Source organism: Hypanus sabinus, chromosome 15 (genome assembly GCF_030144855.1).
Source record: "Hypanus sabinus isolate sHypSab1 chromosome 15, sHypSab1.hap1, whole genome shotgun sequence".
Taxonomy (NCBI): Eukaryota; Metazoa; Chordata; class Chondrichthyes; order Myliobatiformes; family Dasyatidae; genus Hypanus; species Hypanus sabinus.
This window is the reverse complement of record NC_082720.1, coordinates 45,259,988-45,274,120: the sequence shown is the minus strand read 5'-3', so window position 1 is coordinate 45,274,120 and position 14,133 is coordinate 45,259,988. Positions and strand designations below refer to the sequence as shown.

The 14,133-nt window shown below is 39.7% G+C and overlaps 1 protein-coding gene across 1 annotated transcript in view; it reads right to left on the bottom strand.

Moving 5' to 3' along the window:
* Nucleotides 1-405: 405 nt before the first annotated feature.
* LOC132405155 (PH and SEC7 domain-containing protein 2-like) overlaps nt 406-14,133 on the bottom strand; it is a 128,237-nt gene continuing 114,509 nt past the window's right edge. The window contains exons 13-14 of the mRNA XM_059989856.1: nt 10,184-10,327; nt 406-621 (exon numbers count right to left, since the gene is read on the bottom strand). Coding sequence (XP_059845839.1) covers nt 406-621; nt 10,184-10,327 — 360 coding nt within the window. The remainder of the gene's footprint in view (nt 622-10,183; nt 10,328-14,133) is intronic.

Genomic DNA, 14,133 nt, shown 5'->3' with positions numbered 1-14,133 from the left:
AAAAATAATTCTCCTGAAAGCATAACTCTCAGATCAATAAAAACATTGGATTCAAAGCTTTGGACAAAATGTACAACCTAGCAAAAATGAATACATGGCATAACAATGAGAAAGAAAATTAGCAGGGCTGGACAAAAAAAAATTATGAGCCTTAAAATGGCCTACTAGTATTTTATTCTGACAGGTTTAATAGAATCCTAAACTGGCTTAGAGTAAGAGAATAATATTTAGGAGAATAAGTAGTAAAGATTTTAAGGGAATACAAGAAATGTGAGATATTAAAAAATTAAAACAGTATATTAAAAATTATGTCCAATTTACTTTCAAACTATCAAAGATGTATATAATGAACTTGCCATGTTTACTCCATACAAGTTTGTAAATTCCATCTGATTACATTGATTCTTACTTGGGACAACTTTTCTGTTCTGTAATGTCCTTTTCCATTTTGCCATTGAGAGAAAAGTGTCCTTGGTTTAGAGAAGGACTAGACTGAGTCTTCCTCAAGGAACTTTCATCATTTTCTGTGTTAAAAATAATTGCCTCAATTTTTTCCAGATCATCAGTTCCTACCTTTAGTTTTGCCTTCAGTAGATTAATATATGCTTCATATCGATTTTTCTGTAGAAGAAAGTGACAATACAAGAGTAAGTTTAACATAGAGGACATGCTGCTAAACAATGGAAAATTATTCAAATAGATTCTTAACCCTTTGTTTAAAAGGTGAAAAACAGGGATCTATTATCTCAAATCGAATTCAATGATTATTTGATCTGTTTAAAAATGTAAACAAATTTCAGAATGTAATGAAAACAGAGAATACTGTCTGACTTGCTGAATGTTTCCAGCAATTTGTGTTCTTATTTTAATTTTTCATCTCTACAATTTTTGATTTAAGACATTATGGTGGCCTTGTTGTCCCACAATCTGATGGTGAAGAAAGATCGGGTTCTGTACACACCAGCTGTGTGGTGAAAAGGGGTTCTCTCACTCATTTCCACAAAACAACTTCTATGATCTCTTCTCTCTGAAAAGGAAGAGACTGTGAAATTAATGCTCTGTGCAAATTTGAGTATCCAAGGCCTATAACCTATTCTCACCAATTACCTATTTCCCCAATCTGTGCAAATGATGATTTTCTTATTGTGATCAGCTCTTGAAAAGACATCTATTTTGAAAAAAAACCAGTATTCTTTGCTGCATAATTTAAAAGAATACTAGGGCTTGTTAAGTGGTAAAATAATTCTAGCCACAATGCTGTACTTGCGTCACGATGTTCCACATTACAGGGTTGAATTCACTGTATGCATATCCCATATTTTCATCTGTCAAAATGTCTTTTGTTGATACTGAACCAGCAGCATTGATAAAATAGTTCACATTGTTTTGCAAAGACTGAGTTTTAAACCACCAAGACATTACAAAGATGTTTGACGTTGATGTGGCCATCCAGTGGCAAAGGGCAGTAGTTATTGGTCTTTGCTTAATTCTCCAGTGGAAGTGCTGATATGCCCTCTTGAATGCCCCATTCCGTGCAAAGGTTTAGAGCGTAAACAAATAGATATTGTAGTAAAGAAGGCGTATGAAATGTTTGCCTTTGTAACTAGGGGCATAAAGTTTTAAGGGTCAGGAAGTAATGTTGTTGTATAAAACTTAGCTTAGGCCACACTTGGAGTGCAACTTTAGTTGTTCCATTACAAGAAGGATGTGGAGGCTTTGGGGAGGCTTCAGAATAGATTTGCTAGGATACAGCCTGGATTAGGTATGCAAGGTTGGACAAATTTGAGTTGTTTACTCCAGAGCGTCAGAAGCTAAGCAGAGACTTGATAGAAGTCCATAAATTATAAGAGGCATAGATAGGCAAGAGAGACAGAATATTTCTTCCCAGCATGGAAATGTTAAACACTTAGAGGGAAAAGCTTTAAGGGGAAATGGGGGAAGTTTTAAGGGGGATGAGTGAGACAAGTTTTACACTGTGGTGGGTGTCTGGAACATGTTGCCGGGGTGATAGTGGAAATAGATACAATAACGTTATTCGAGAGGCTTTCAGACAAATACATGAATAAGTACATAATGGAATGATATGGATCATGTGCAGGCAGAAGGTTTAATTTGGCATCATGCTTCAGAATCATGGGCCAAAATGTCTCTTCCTGTGCTTTCTGCTCTATGTTCTATCATTAAGAGCACAAGATAATTTTCAGTACTCCCATTTCAGCCAGCATAGAAATGTTGATCAAAAGATCTTCCTTTAGTATTTTGAACATCTATGTGATGGTTTAAATAATGAAATGCAAATTACAGGAACAGAAATACCAGAATCTGGATCAAGTTCTTCAGCTGCAGACCCTAAGGATTTAACTCTTATTGGTGATGTTAGTAAGAGAAGTTATTCACCAGAAGACTGGGATCATGGAGAAATTTGTTAGCCATATTCTAGGCAACCTCACTGGACTATAAGTCAACTTGTTAGCAAGATAAAATTGTTGCATTTATAGAATGCACCTCAAAAATTCAAAGTACATTCCAAGAATACGGAATGTAACTCTGAGATTCGTCCTCCCGCAAACAGACATGAAGAAAAGGAACACCATGGAACCTGTTCAAGGAAAACATCAAACACCCAACACACAAAAAAAGAACAAGTTGCACAAACGACAAAAAGTGAGTGAACAACACATAGAATACCAAACATCAAAGCAAGAGTCCAGGAGTATTCAGTTCAGCGCCGCGCCGCTAGCAAACTTCAGGCGGCAGTGCTCGTCTTCATCAATGCGCCCCAATCAAACCGCCCAGAAACAGCAGAAAAGGGGGTAACCAGAACCCAGAAGTACATGAACATGAACCTCAATGTCCCCCAAAATGAGTCCACAGCCACGAGGCTCACTGGTCAATCCTTACAATGTGGAATCAAAGACTCCTGCACTTCCCTCTGACAGTAGCTAGTGAGAGGAAGAGGAAGACCAGTTAAATGCAGGCAGACAGCACCGAATACCCGCCTGCCTTCCATTCTCGTCGTCATTGACTTCAACCTTGCTCAATGCCTCAATCAGAGAGAAGCAATGGAGCCAATCATGGGCTTGCTCCCTGCCTCCAGGGCCGACACTCTGCTCCCAACCTCACTGAACTCCCTCAGAGACAGCAAAGAGTGCCAGATTGCTCAATCAATCCAAAATCACATCATCAAAATTTAAATCACAGGCTCCAATTGCATGCAGCTTAGATCATATATGGAAATCATATTTGAAAGAAGCAAAAGAAGTAATTCTGTGAACTGTCTGCAGGACGTCACCATTGTGTTGATGGCTGGCAACATCTTGCACTGTGACTCTTCGAGAAATTTGTTTTAATCCACCATTTTAGGTGTTGTAATATTTCTGACAGAGCAGTTAAGATAGTCTTGATGTTGCATTGGCAACATTCTTCTGGTCAGCACTGGATTAGCTGCACAGTCCTTTAGAACATAGAATGGGACTGCATAGAACAGATACTTTGGACCCACCATGTTGGCATCGATCTCCATCTGCATGTGATCTGTATCCTTCTATTTGCTTCTTGTTCATGTGTCTGTCTATACCATTTCCTATATTTAAAAAAAATTGAAAGTTTCCTTGAAACTTTCCCCTCTTACCTCAAACCTATCCCCTCCACTAGATGACATTTCCAACCTGGGAAAAAGACTGTCTATTTAAAATGTCTATGCCTCTCATGATTTTATATAGTCCTATCAATTCACATCTCAGCCTCTAACACTTCAGAGAAAACAATAAATGCAAGAAAGTCTGCAGATGCTGGAAATCCAGAGCAACAAACAGAAAATTCTCGAATGTGATAGGAAAGGAGGTTGGTCCATGGGAGAAAGGGAAGGAAGAGGAGCACCAGAGGGAGATGACAGGCAGGTGAGGAAAAGAGAGGATGAGAGGGGTGTTGCAGTGGCGAATGGGAAAAGAGAGAAGGGGGAGGGATGAGAAATTACTGTAGGTTAGAGAAATTGATGTTCATGAAGTCAGGTTGGAGGCTACCCAGATAGAAAGGAGGTGTTGCTCCTCCAACCTGAGAGTAGCATCAACGTAGCAGAAGAGGAGGCCATGGATCAATGTGTCAGAATGGGAAACAGAATTAAAATGGTTGGCCACTCTTTTATCTCCTTCACCACCATTTAGGTTCCCAAACAGTCCTCCTAGCTGAGGCAAGACTTCACCTGCAAATCTACCAGGGTCTATTGTATCTGGTACTCCCAGTGTCACCTCCTTTAATATTGGGGGAACCACTTTGTCAAACACCTTTGCCCTGTCTACCACAACAGGTGGGATTTTACAGTGGCCACCCTTTTTAATAATTCCTACATGTTGGTCCCTCTACTTCCTTGATGATGCTGTTCTCAGGTTGGATGGAGGAAGAAAACTTCATATTCCATCTGGGTAACCTCCGCATTGTGTGTGTGTGTTGCTCCTGTTTCTCCAGAGAAGATAAACCGTGATTGTTCAAGATGCTGTCCAATCCGAACAACATTCTGGTGCATCTCTTCTGCAGCCTCTCCAAATCCTCCACATCATTCTTGCAGTATGGCAACCAGAATTGCACACAATATTCCAAATCTGGTCTAACCAAAGTTTTATAAAGCTGCAAGATGAATTCCCAACCTTTATTCTCAAAGCCCTAACGAAGGAAGACATGTATGCCTTCTTCACCACTTGTGTTGTCACTTTCAGCAAGCTATGGACTTACCTCCAAATATTGGTATACCTGGGGCTCCTAATAAATATATTTACCACTTGCATTTGACCTTCCAAAGATGGACTAATCTCCATCTTTCATTTCTCCATCCAAATTTCCAATGGATCTAAATCCTGCTGTATTGTTTTGGCAACGTTCCTTGTTGTTGAAACCTCCACCAATTTCTCTGCCATCAATGTTATAATTGTTCTTTTTAATGTCCTGGAAAATTGTGGATGCTCAGGACCTTAGAAAACCCCACTGGTATTGTAATTAACATCTCAGATATTTTTGGTATGTGACACATTAATATAAGGTGAAAAGGCTAACTATGATTTCCACTGAAGAATCCTTTCAATTTGCTTTTTATTTGAGTTTGCAATGCACATGCCTTTTTGCTTGGTCCCAGGCAGTATGTGAAATTAGCGCCAGCAGCTCATTACAATATGGCAGACAGATACTATTCATCAGCTTAATGTCATTTCAGGGTGATGTCAGGGGAGATGAAGCTTAGTGTGGACAGAACACAGAACTTCAGAACAAACTGATTGTATGAAAGATTAGATTTTGCTTCATCACCTTGAATATCCTGGCACAGGTAATGGACAGAAGATTGAATCTTTCCACATTCAGGTGAATAAAACTACTGAAACACAAACACATTATTGCTCCTCTGAAGAGTTGGTGCCTGAAAAAAAAAGCTGTGTTTTATACTCTCCTAGGTGATGATCTCCTCGGTCCCTACTCCTTTCTGTATTTTCAACTGCAAAGGTAGCCCTAGCAGAACACCACAGACTGGTGTTAAATCTTCTCATCTTTCAGTATCAGAAAAAAGTGGTGACAGAGACCAACAACCTCAAATTCAAACAGCCCTGAATTAATGGTTAATCTTGCTGAAGGGATTTTCCTGCTCATTAATGTAACAAGGCATTGACTGAAGTCATTAAGTATGACAAAAGCCCTGCATGGAAATCTGAGTTTGTAGATACAACTGGTAGATTACAGGTACAGTGGATTCCAGTTAATTGGACCATCAGTTAGTTTATTAGGGAAGCCACTAACTCTCCAACAACAACTCTCAAGGAACAAAATCTAATTGGGAAAATAGCTGGGATCCCCTTCATTTATTTGGGGCATGATATCATTTATTTGGAACACTATTTCACTTAATTGGGGCAGGAGACTGTGAACGGTTTCTAACTAGTGTCAGATGTGTGCACTTGTGTTGCCGTTAGACACTACACTGTGCTCAGAGCAAAGTTTTTAAATGGCATCAGTTGCGTGTGCTTGTGTTTAAAAAAAAAAGTGGTTTTTGTCTCTGATAGTTGGCAAGAAATTGGTAGTAAGACAATTCAAACTGTTTTGCTCATTGTGGCTTCAGGTATTCAGGCTTGGAAATGTCAGAAACGGCCGGGAGTAATAATGTACCTATTTCACAACTTCAAGTTAGGAATTACGAAGAATTTGAAGATATCAACAATCATCTTGAATGTTTCAACAAAAATGAAGATTTGGAGGATGTTGTCATTGATAGTATTGTATGAAGGCTGTCCATTATCTGTACTAGATGCCTGTGCTGATTTAGTTCATTTACATCCAATCAAATAAACACTCAAATAAATCAAATTAAAAAAAATCAGATAAAAATCAAGTATCCTTACACTTCCTCCCTCACCACCATTCAGGGCCCCAGACAGTCCTTCCAGGTGAGGCGACACTTCACCTGTGAGTCGGCTGGTGTGGTATACTGCATCCGGTGCTCCCGGTCTGGCCTTTTATATATTGATGAGACCCGACGCAGACTGGGAGACCGTTTCGCTGAACACCTACGCTCAGTCCTCCAGAAAAAGCAGGATCTCCCAGTGGCCACACATTTTAATTCCACATCCCATTCCCATTCTGATATGTCTATTCATTGTCAAAATGAATCCAAACTCAGGTTGGAGGAACAACACCTTATATACCGGCTGGGTAGCCTTCTTTCCCCATCCCTGACATACTTAGTTGTTTGCCTGTTCTCCACCTCCCTCTGGTGCTCCCCCACCCCCCACTCCTTTCTTTCTCCTGAGGCTTCCCGTCCCATGATCCTTTCCCTTCTCCAGATCTGTCCCACTTTCGCCAATCACCTTTCCAGCTCTTAGCTTCATCCCACCCCCTCCAGTCTTCTCCAATCATTTCACGTTTCTCCCTCCCCCCACTACTTTCAAATCTCTTAGTATCTTTCCTTTCGGTTAGTCCTGGCGAAGGGTCTTGGCCCGGAACATCGACAGCGGTTCTCCCTCTAGATGCTGCCTGGCCTGCTTTGTTCCACCAGCATTTTGTGTGTGTTGTTGTTTGAATTTCCAGTAGGAACTAGTACAGAGTTTTATAGTATGTACTAGTATTGATAGTGTTCCAATTTGTTCTGTATTTCAGTTAAATACATAATTTGTTACCCAGCTGAATGGTAGTTTGCCTTTTTTATACCTTTTTAACTATTTCCATGAAGCTTCGACTATTTGGGGCAGCTGCTTAATTGGGTCAAAATGTACTTGTCTCAATGTGTCCCAATTATCTGGAATCCACTGTACATTCAGAGAAGTTCTGGTATTATGTTTCTAGCTTAATGATGTATTCAATGACATTCTGGTAGCATATAACCTCTCTTGAAAGCATTTTCTTTTTTTTAATCGCTAGTCTGATGTCCTGTGACAGAGACAGACTGAGGAAAATCTCCAGATGCTTAATAAAAATAAGGAAATAAGTAAAAAACGTTTAGTTTGAGGTAATAATTCACATCAGAAGCCACTTTCCTTTTGCAGGGAAGTAATTCAGATCTTTGAAAATAGTTTAGAAAGTTGGCTTATTCATCCGGAGACCTTTTTGATCAAACCTGCTTTATGCAGTCACCCACCCACCACTGCCCAGATGTATTGTTTCTGGGTTGCATTAATCTTTTGCTCCTGTATAGCTCCCAAAGTCTTAAGGCCTCTGTTCTGTGGCTATACTGCACATGAAGGTAGCCATGGCTAGAGACTCGGTCTTTACATGATATATCCTAACACCACATGACAGTTTCAGCCAAAGCCTGAATGACAATGAACACGATAACTCGCCAGGGCACGTAAAGCGCTTATCCAATAATTTAGGGCCATTTGCCGATTTGAGGCTGCTGGTCAATGTCTGTCTCCTTTTTGTGTTCTGTTTTCTAAGAAAAAGTATTTAACAATGCTGCACCAGATTTCACTGAATGTTGGGTGAGTTCTGCTAGGGCTGTCTATGTAAGCAAGGAGCAAGGAGAGAGTAGGACCAGAAGAGTGCATTATCCAGAACTCCATACCCACAGTTTTCAAAGCTCTGCTTCAATTGTAAAAAGAAACACTTAATTTGAGGTTCATCATTATATTTTTGCTTTTGATTTATAAAAAGAGAGTGGAATAAGCAAAATTAAACAGCAAACTTACTGTCTTACATTAATTACATTCAAATGAATAGATTGCACTACATTTGCCATCTATGTATACTATGTATGTATACTACTTAGCTCATGCGAGGATGTATTCAGGGTCAGACTGAAAGGTCAGGTATACCAACATTTCTTCTTTGGTGTACAAGGTAATTCCATAGTGCACCATGCATGTCTGGAAAGCCAGAATACAGTACACTAGCTTGTGCATCGCAGCTAGCCGCTAGTTCTCTATGGAAATAATCAGTTATTTGTCAGCGTGATCTGACACTTTATAGAGTTACTATTACTAATGAAACTCTGAGAGGTTTTGTGAAGATTCCTGGTAGATAATCAAGGCAGCCATTGTTAATCTAATTTTACATCCTGTCGTTGAAAGTCATTCACCAACAAAAATTCTAGTCTGGATCAATAAAGTGCTCTGTTCAAAGATTATTAATGTATTGAGGAGATTACCCATAGTAGATGCTGGTTTGAGACTATAAATTAGTTCCAATGTACAAATGCATTCAGGCAAAATAGGACAGAATAAAACAGAGTCAATTACTATGTGGGATGTTACATAACAAGATTTTAACAAGTTGCTGTCTGGTCATGCAAATGTTATCTTTACTAAAAATGTTTGCATAATTGTATGAAGAGAATGGGAAAATTAATTCAAACATGAGAATAATATATTGTGCAACACTGCCATTAGATTGAAATAACATAACATTATGTACAATTATCTTAATTTGAGTATTTCATTATAACACAGATTACTCCTGAGTGTTCATTGTAGATCTGTTGCTCGTCATAAGTTGTAGTTGGGAAATAATGGCTCTGCAAATACAGTTTTCCATCTATGAAATTGAAATAGTGAGCAATAGAGATTGCAAGTTTGTTGTTTCTTCCTCAACAGCTCAGTGAACTGCCAAATGAGGGAGGAAAACTCCAACTGACTGCTAGCTTTGATACTGCACAGTTCCCAACATTATGTCAAAACCTGCTCATCTGTGACTGGCTATATCACAGAGAATTGTAGTTCTTTGGCTTTGTACCTGCTCACTACGATGCCAAAGACTGCTTGTCAAATGGTACGTTACCACTGGACGCTATGCTTGGTCCAGGGGAGAATACAAACATGTGTTTTCTCAGTTTTAAACCAAAGTTGACTGAGTGGTATAAAGACCACAACCCTATTCATTTTAATGGTATAGCCAACTTAGATTCAATATTTCATTGTTTTTTAACCTTTTTTGTTAAACAACTTGATTAATTAAAGCTAGCAGAAACTAGTAAAATTAACTAAATCTATTAACATTATAAATATTTAATTAATTTTTACAGTATGGCCATTTATTCTGCTTGAATTGTTCTTTTTTATATTATTGGAGACAATTAAAAGCAGATTAAAGAACAAAAGGAAGATCTGGGGTTAAGAATTCAATACTTGCCACCTTAAGCCTAGTTATTGAGGCTTAGTTGTTCCATGATATGCCATGGCAGTTAAGTTTTCAATCGATTATGAAACACAGAGTGTGGCTCTAGCAAAAGCACAGAGGCAATCATGAAGACAGTATAAGTATTTTGTTCAATAGAAGTTAATAAACCAACTTTTGGGAGGGTTGTGAATTGAATAGTTGGCATTCTAGTGTTCGTTTAATGCTGCCAACCGAGGGCACTTTTAACTCTTCATCTTAACAATTGTTGTTTTTCCATATTGGCGGAAATATTATAAATCATGACTTTCTTTGTGAATTAACTTACAATAATCCAGTAACTGCAAATCAAAAATCTATTTCATCAAAGATTTTACTATATGATTAATCCTATTCTTTAGCAACTACAAATAAAAAAATGGTAACAATATTTGTAGATTGAAAGTTTTGAGGGATGTAATGTGATTAGTCTTTAATGCCAAATAAATACACAGTTTAATTACCATTTCTCTTTTGTAACATCACAGGATATCATTTGGTGTTCAGTGGCCAAACACTACACATTTTATATGGATTCTTGCACTTCAAATAGCATTCTCACCTCAAATATTAAATAATGTTCTTTAAGTCGGTATTCCTCTGCTTCTTTAGATTTGACATTCTTCGCTGGAGGCTGTGTACTGTGTTCTGCTAATTCAGTTGAAATCTGTCTCCATTTGGTCTCGTGTGATTTCAGCTGCTCTTCCTATTTGTCATCAGATTATATATTAGAAAAGGCATTTTTAGAACGTAATGCAACTTAAAAGTACAGAAATAGTCCATATTTTCAAAATATTGTTGGTTCTGTTTGATTTAAAGATCCTACATATGCAACTTTTGTTATCTAATTTCCTTGAAAAGAAACCACTGCACATAAAGAAGTTGCATCAAAATTAAAGTTTAATGGTACAGTAGCGTAATGGTTAGCACAATGCTTTACAGTACCAGCGACATGGGTTCAATTCCCACCGCTGGATGTAATAAGTTTGTACCTTCATCCCCGACTGCGTGAGTCTCCTCCTGGTACTCTGGTTTCCTCCAACAGGTCAAAGACATACTAGGTGGCAGGTTAATTGGTCATTGTTAATTGTCTGTGATTAAGCTAAGGTTAAATCGGGGTTAGGGATGGCACGGCTCAAAGGGCCGGAAAGGCCTATTCTGCACGTTTTTAATAAATAAATACATTTATAACACAGATCTCACATGGTAATTCTTAATTTCATTAAAAGTGATTCACACGTTACATTCATGTGCTTTAGATTTTTGAATGAGTTGAATCAAAAATAACAGACTGCAGTTGAAACCAAAGTTAGCTATTAAAAGGAAGGGTGAACATATGAGAAAATAATACTCCTATTGCAAATTAAAGTGATAATATGTTGCAGCAATTAAATCATATTTAATAAGAACTGCAGGTGAGAATGCAGGGATTCATCAGAATCATGCTTATTGCTCATTTAAAGTGATAACTGGACCTGCCTTCAGGATCCCGGTTCAACAATAGCAGATTATAATAGGAATCATTAAACAATGCAGTTTCATCTTGAGGCTACTTCATTTTGGCTATTTTCCAAGCAAAAAAAAATGTTACGTATTTTTTGTGACCTCTAACTATTGACAAATCCTTTGAATTACTTTTGAAATGTTGTCACCGTTGTAACATCAGCTGAGCTGCACAGAATAGAACTTAGAAAATATCAATCAGATAATGACAAATCATTTATTTGTCACTATGCTGGTTGAGAAATAGATATTAGCCTTTACTCTGGGGACAATGGCCCTGCTGTTCTCGGAGTACTGCTATGAGATGCTGTTATACCACAATTGGGACGTTATGTAATATTTCACCTAAGAGAGGACACTGCCATCAGCACAACACTTCTTCAGTATAATACTGAAGCAAATGCTATGGTTATTTACTCTAATATGGATTAACGTTTAAATATAATTTTTTGCCTGATATGTAGGAATGCCAGCACCAAACTAAGTCCTCACTAATGTCTTGAACCACTTAATGGTCAAATGCCATTGTTCTATTTACCTAGGCAGTTCTCCTCCATAATCCTGACCCCGGTTTACATAGCACCAGTGGCTGAATATAATCAAGCGCTTGAGACATTGCACGGTGCAGTATGTGGAGTACCTTGCGCTGCTGTGTAGACCTTACTGGCTGCCTAGGGAGTTCACAGCTGTCTATATTCCACTGCAGGCTGATACAGACCTGGCTCTCAAGGAACTGTACGCCATTAGCACCCTGGAGACTGTACTCCCGGAGGCTGCCTTCATTGTCGCCGGAGACTTTAATACCGTGTCGCTGTCTAAAGTCTGTCTGAAGTTTTGTCAACACATCCAAGTGAGCACACAGGGAGATAGTGTACTTGACCAACCTTTCTGCAAGGCTTACAAAGCACTCCTCTGCCTGCCGTATGGAAAATTGGATCACTCCTCCATCTTGCTGCTGCCAATGTACAGGCAGAAGCTGAAACAAGAGGTGGCCATAGTTAAAACCATCCACTGTTGGTCTGACCAATTAGTCTCAATGCTAGAGGGCTGCTTTGATGATGTCAACTGGAATGTCTTCCATGATGAAGGATGCCTACAAGTTCCATCAGGAGTTTCATCTGGAAGTGCATCGAGGATGTTGGCCTCCAGAAATCAGTCAGGGTCTTTCCAAACTAGAAACCCCTGATCAACAGTTCTGCGCGAGCAGCACTTACCACACGAAACAGAGCTTTCATTGCCGGTAACCAATGGCAACTCAAGAAATGCAGCTACAATCTGTGCAAAGTCATCAAGGCAGCAAAACAACAATCCAGGGACAAGATTCAGACACAACTCTCCACCAACAAAACATGCAGCTTATGGCAAAATCTGCACCTTTTTTTTTTAAACGCACGATTTGATGTTGCCAGCACTGAGCAGCTGAGGAAAGCCGCTGATACGACCTGCAGCTTGGTCATCTCTGAGGTTGAAGTACACAGCTGTTTCCAATGTCACAAGGCTGTGAGACCAGACAGCAGCCCAGGGTGGGAACAGGCAGGTGTGTTTACTGCGTTTTTAATCTCTTGCTCTCCTAGTGTAGAGTGCCCTCCTGCTTCAAATTATCCACTATTGTTCCCGTCTGAATGACTGGCGTCCCATCACATTCAACTGAACAATAAGCAAGTGCTTTGAGAGGCTGGTCAAGGACTACATCTACAGCTTGCTACCACCCACACTGGATCCCCTACAATTCATCTACCGACACAACCGATCAACAGATGACACAATAGCCAGAGGCCTACACACTATCCTTACACATCTGGAAAGGAAGAGTGTTTTTGTGAGGAAGTTGTTCTTGGACTACAGTTCAGCATTCAACACCATAATTCCCTCCAGGCTCAACAAGAAGCTCAGAGACCCTGGCCTTCAACCTGCCTTGTGTAGCTGGATCCCGGACTTCCTGTCAGATCACCGGCAGGTGGCAAGAGTGGGCTCCCTCACCTCTGCCCCTCTTACCCTCAACACAGGTGCCCCTCAGGGCTGTGTCCTAAGCCCCCTCCTTTACTCTCTGTATACCATTGACAGTGTTGCCACCCACAGCTCCAAACTGCTAATTAAGTTTGCTGACAACACTACACTGATTGGCCTAATGTCAAATACTAATGAGGCAGCCTACAGAGAAGAAGTCATCACCCTGTCACAGTGGTGTCAAGAAAACAACCTCTCCCTCAATGTTGCAAAAACAAAGGAGCTGGTTATGAACTACATGGGGAATGGAGACAGGCTAACCCTTATTAATATTAATAGATCTGGGGTTGAGAGGGTGAACAGCTTTAAGTTCTTCAGCATACACATCACCAAGGATCTCATGTGGTCTGTACATACTGGCATAAAGGCACAACAGCGTCTCTTCCACCTCAGATGGTTGAAGAAGTTTGGTGTGGGCCCCCACATCTTAAGAACCTCCTACAGGGGCACAATTGAGAGCATCCTGACTGACTGTGTCACTGCCTGGTATGGGAACTGTACTTCCCTCAATCACAAGACTCTGTAGAGAGTGATGCAGACAGCCCAGCACATCTGTAGATGTGAACTCCCCTGTTGTACACACTACTTATTATAAATTACTATAAATTGCACATTTAGACAGAGACATAATGTAAAGATTTTTACTCCTCATATTTATGAAGGATGTAAGTAATAAAGTCAACTCAATTCAATTCAATTCAATTCAATTCAATGCCATCACCAAACAAGAAATAGTCTGTCCCAATGCATTTCATGCCATAATCGGGTACTTCAACCAAGCTTGTTTGAAGAAAACCCTGTCCAAATATCAGAATACATCCTAGTCCCAACACTCTAGTCCACTGTCATACTAAGATAAGGAATGCCTACCGTACCATGCTCAGACGGCATTTTGTTAAGTCTGATCATTTGGCTGTCCTTCTGCCTGCATCCAGGCAGAGGCTAAAGAGCAGAGCTCCAGGGATTAGTGGAACAAAGGAGTGGTCACAGGCAGAAGAGATG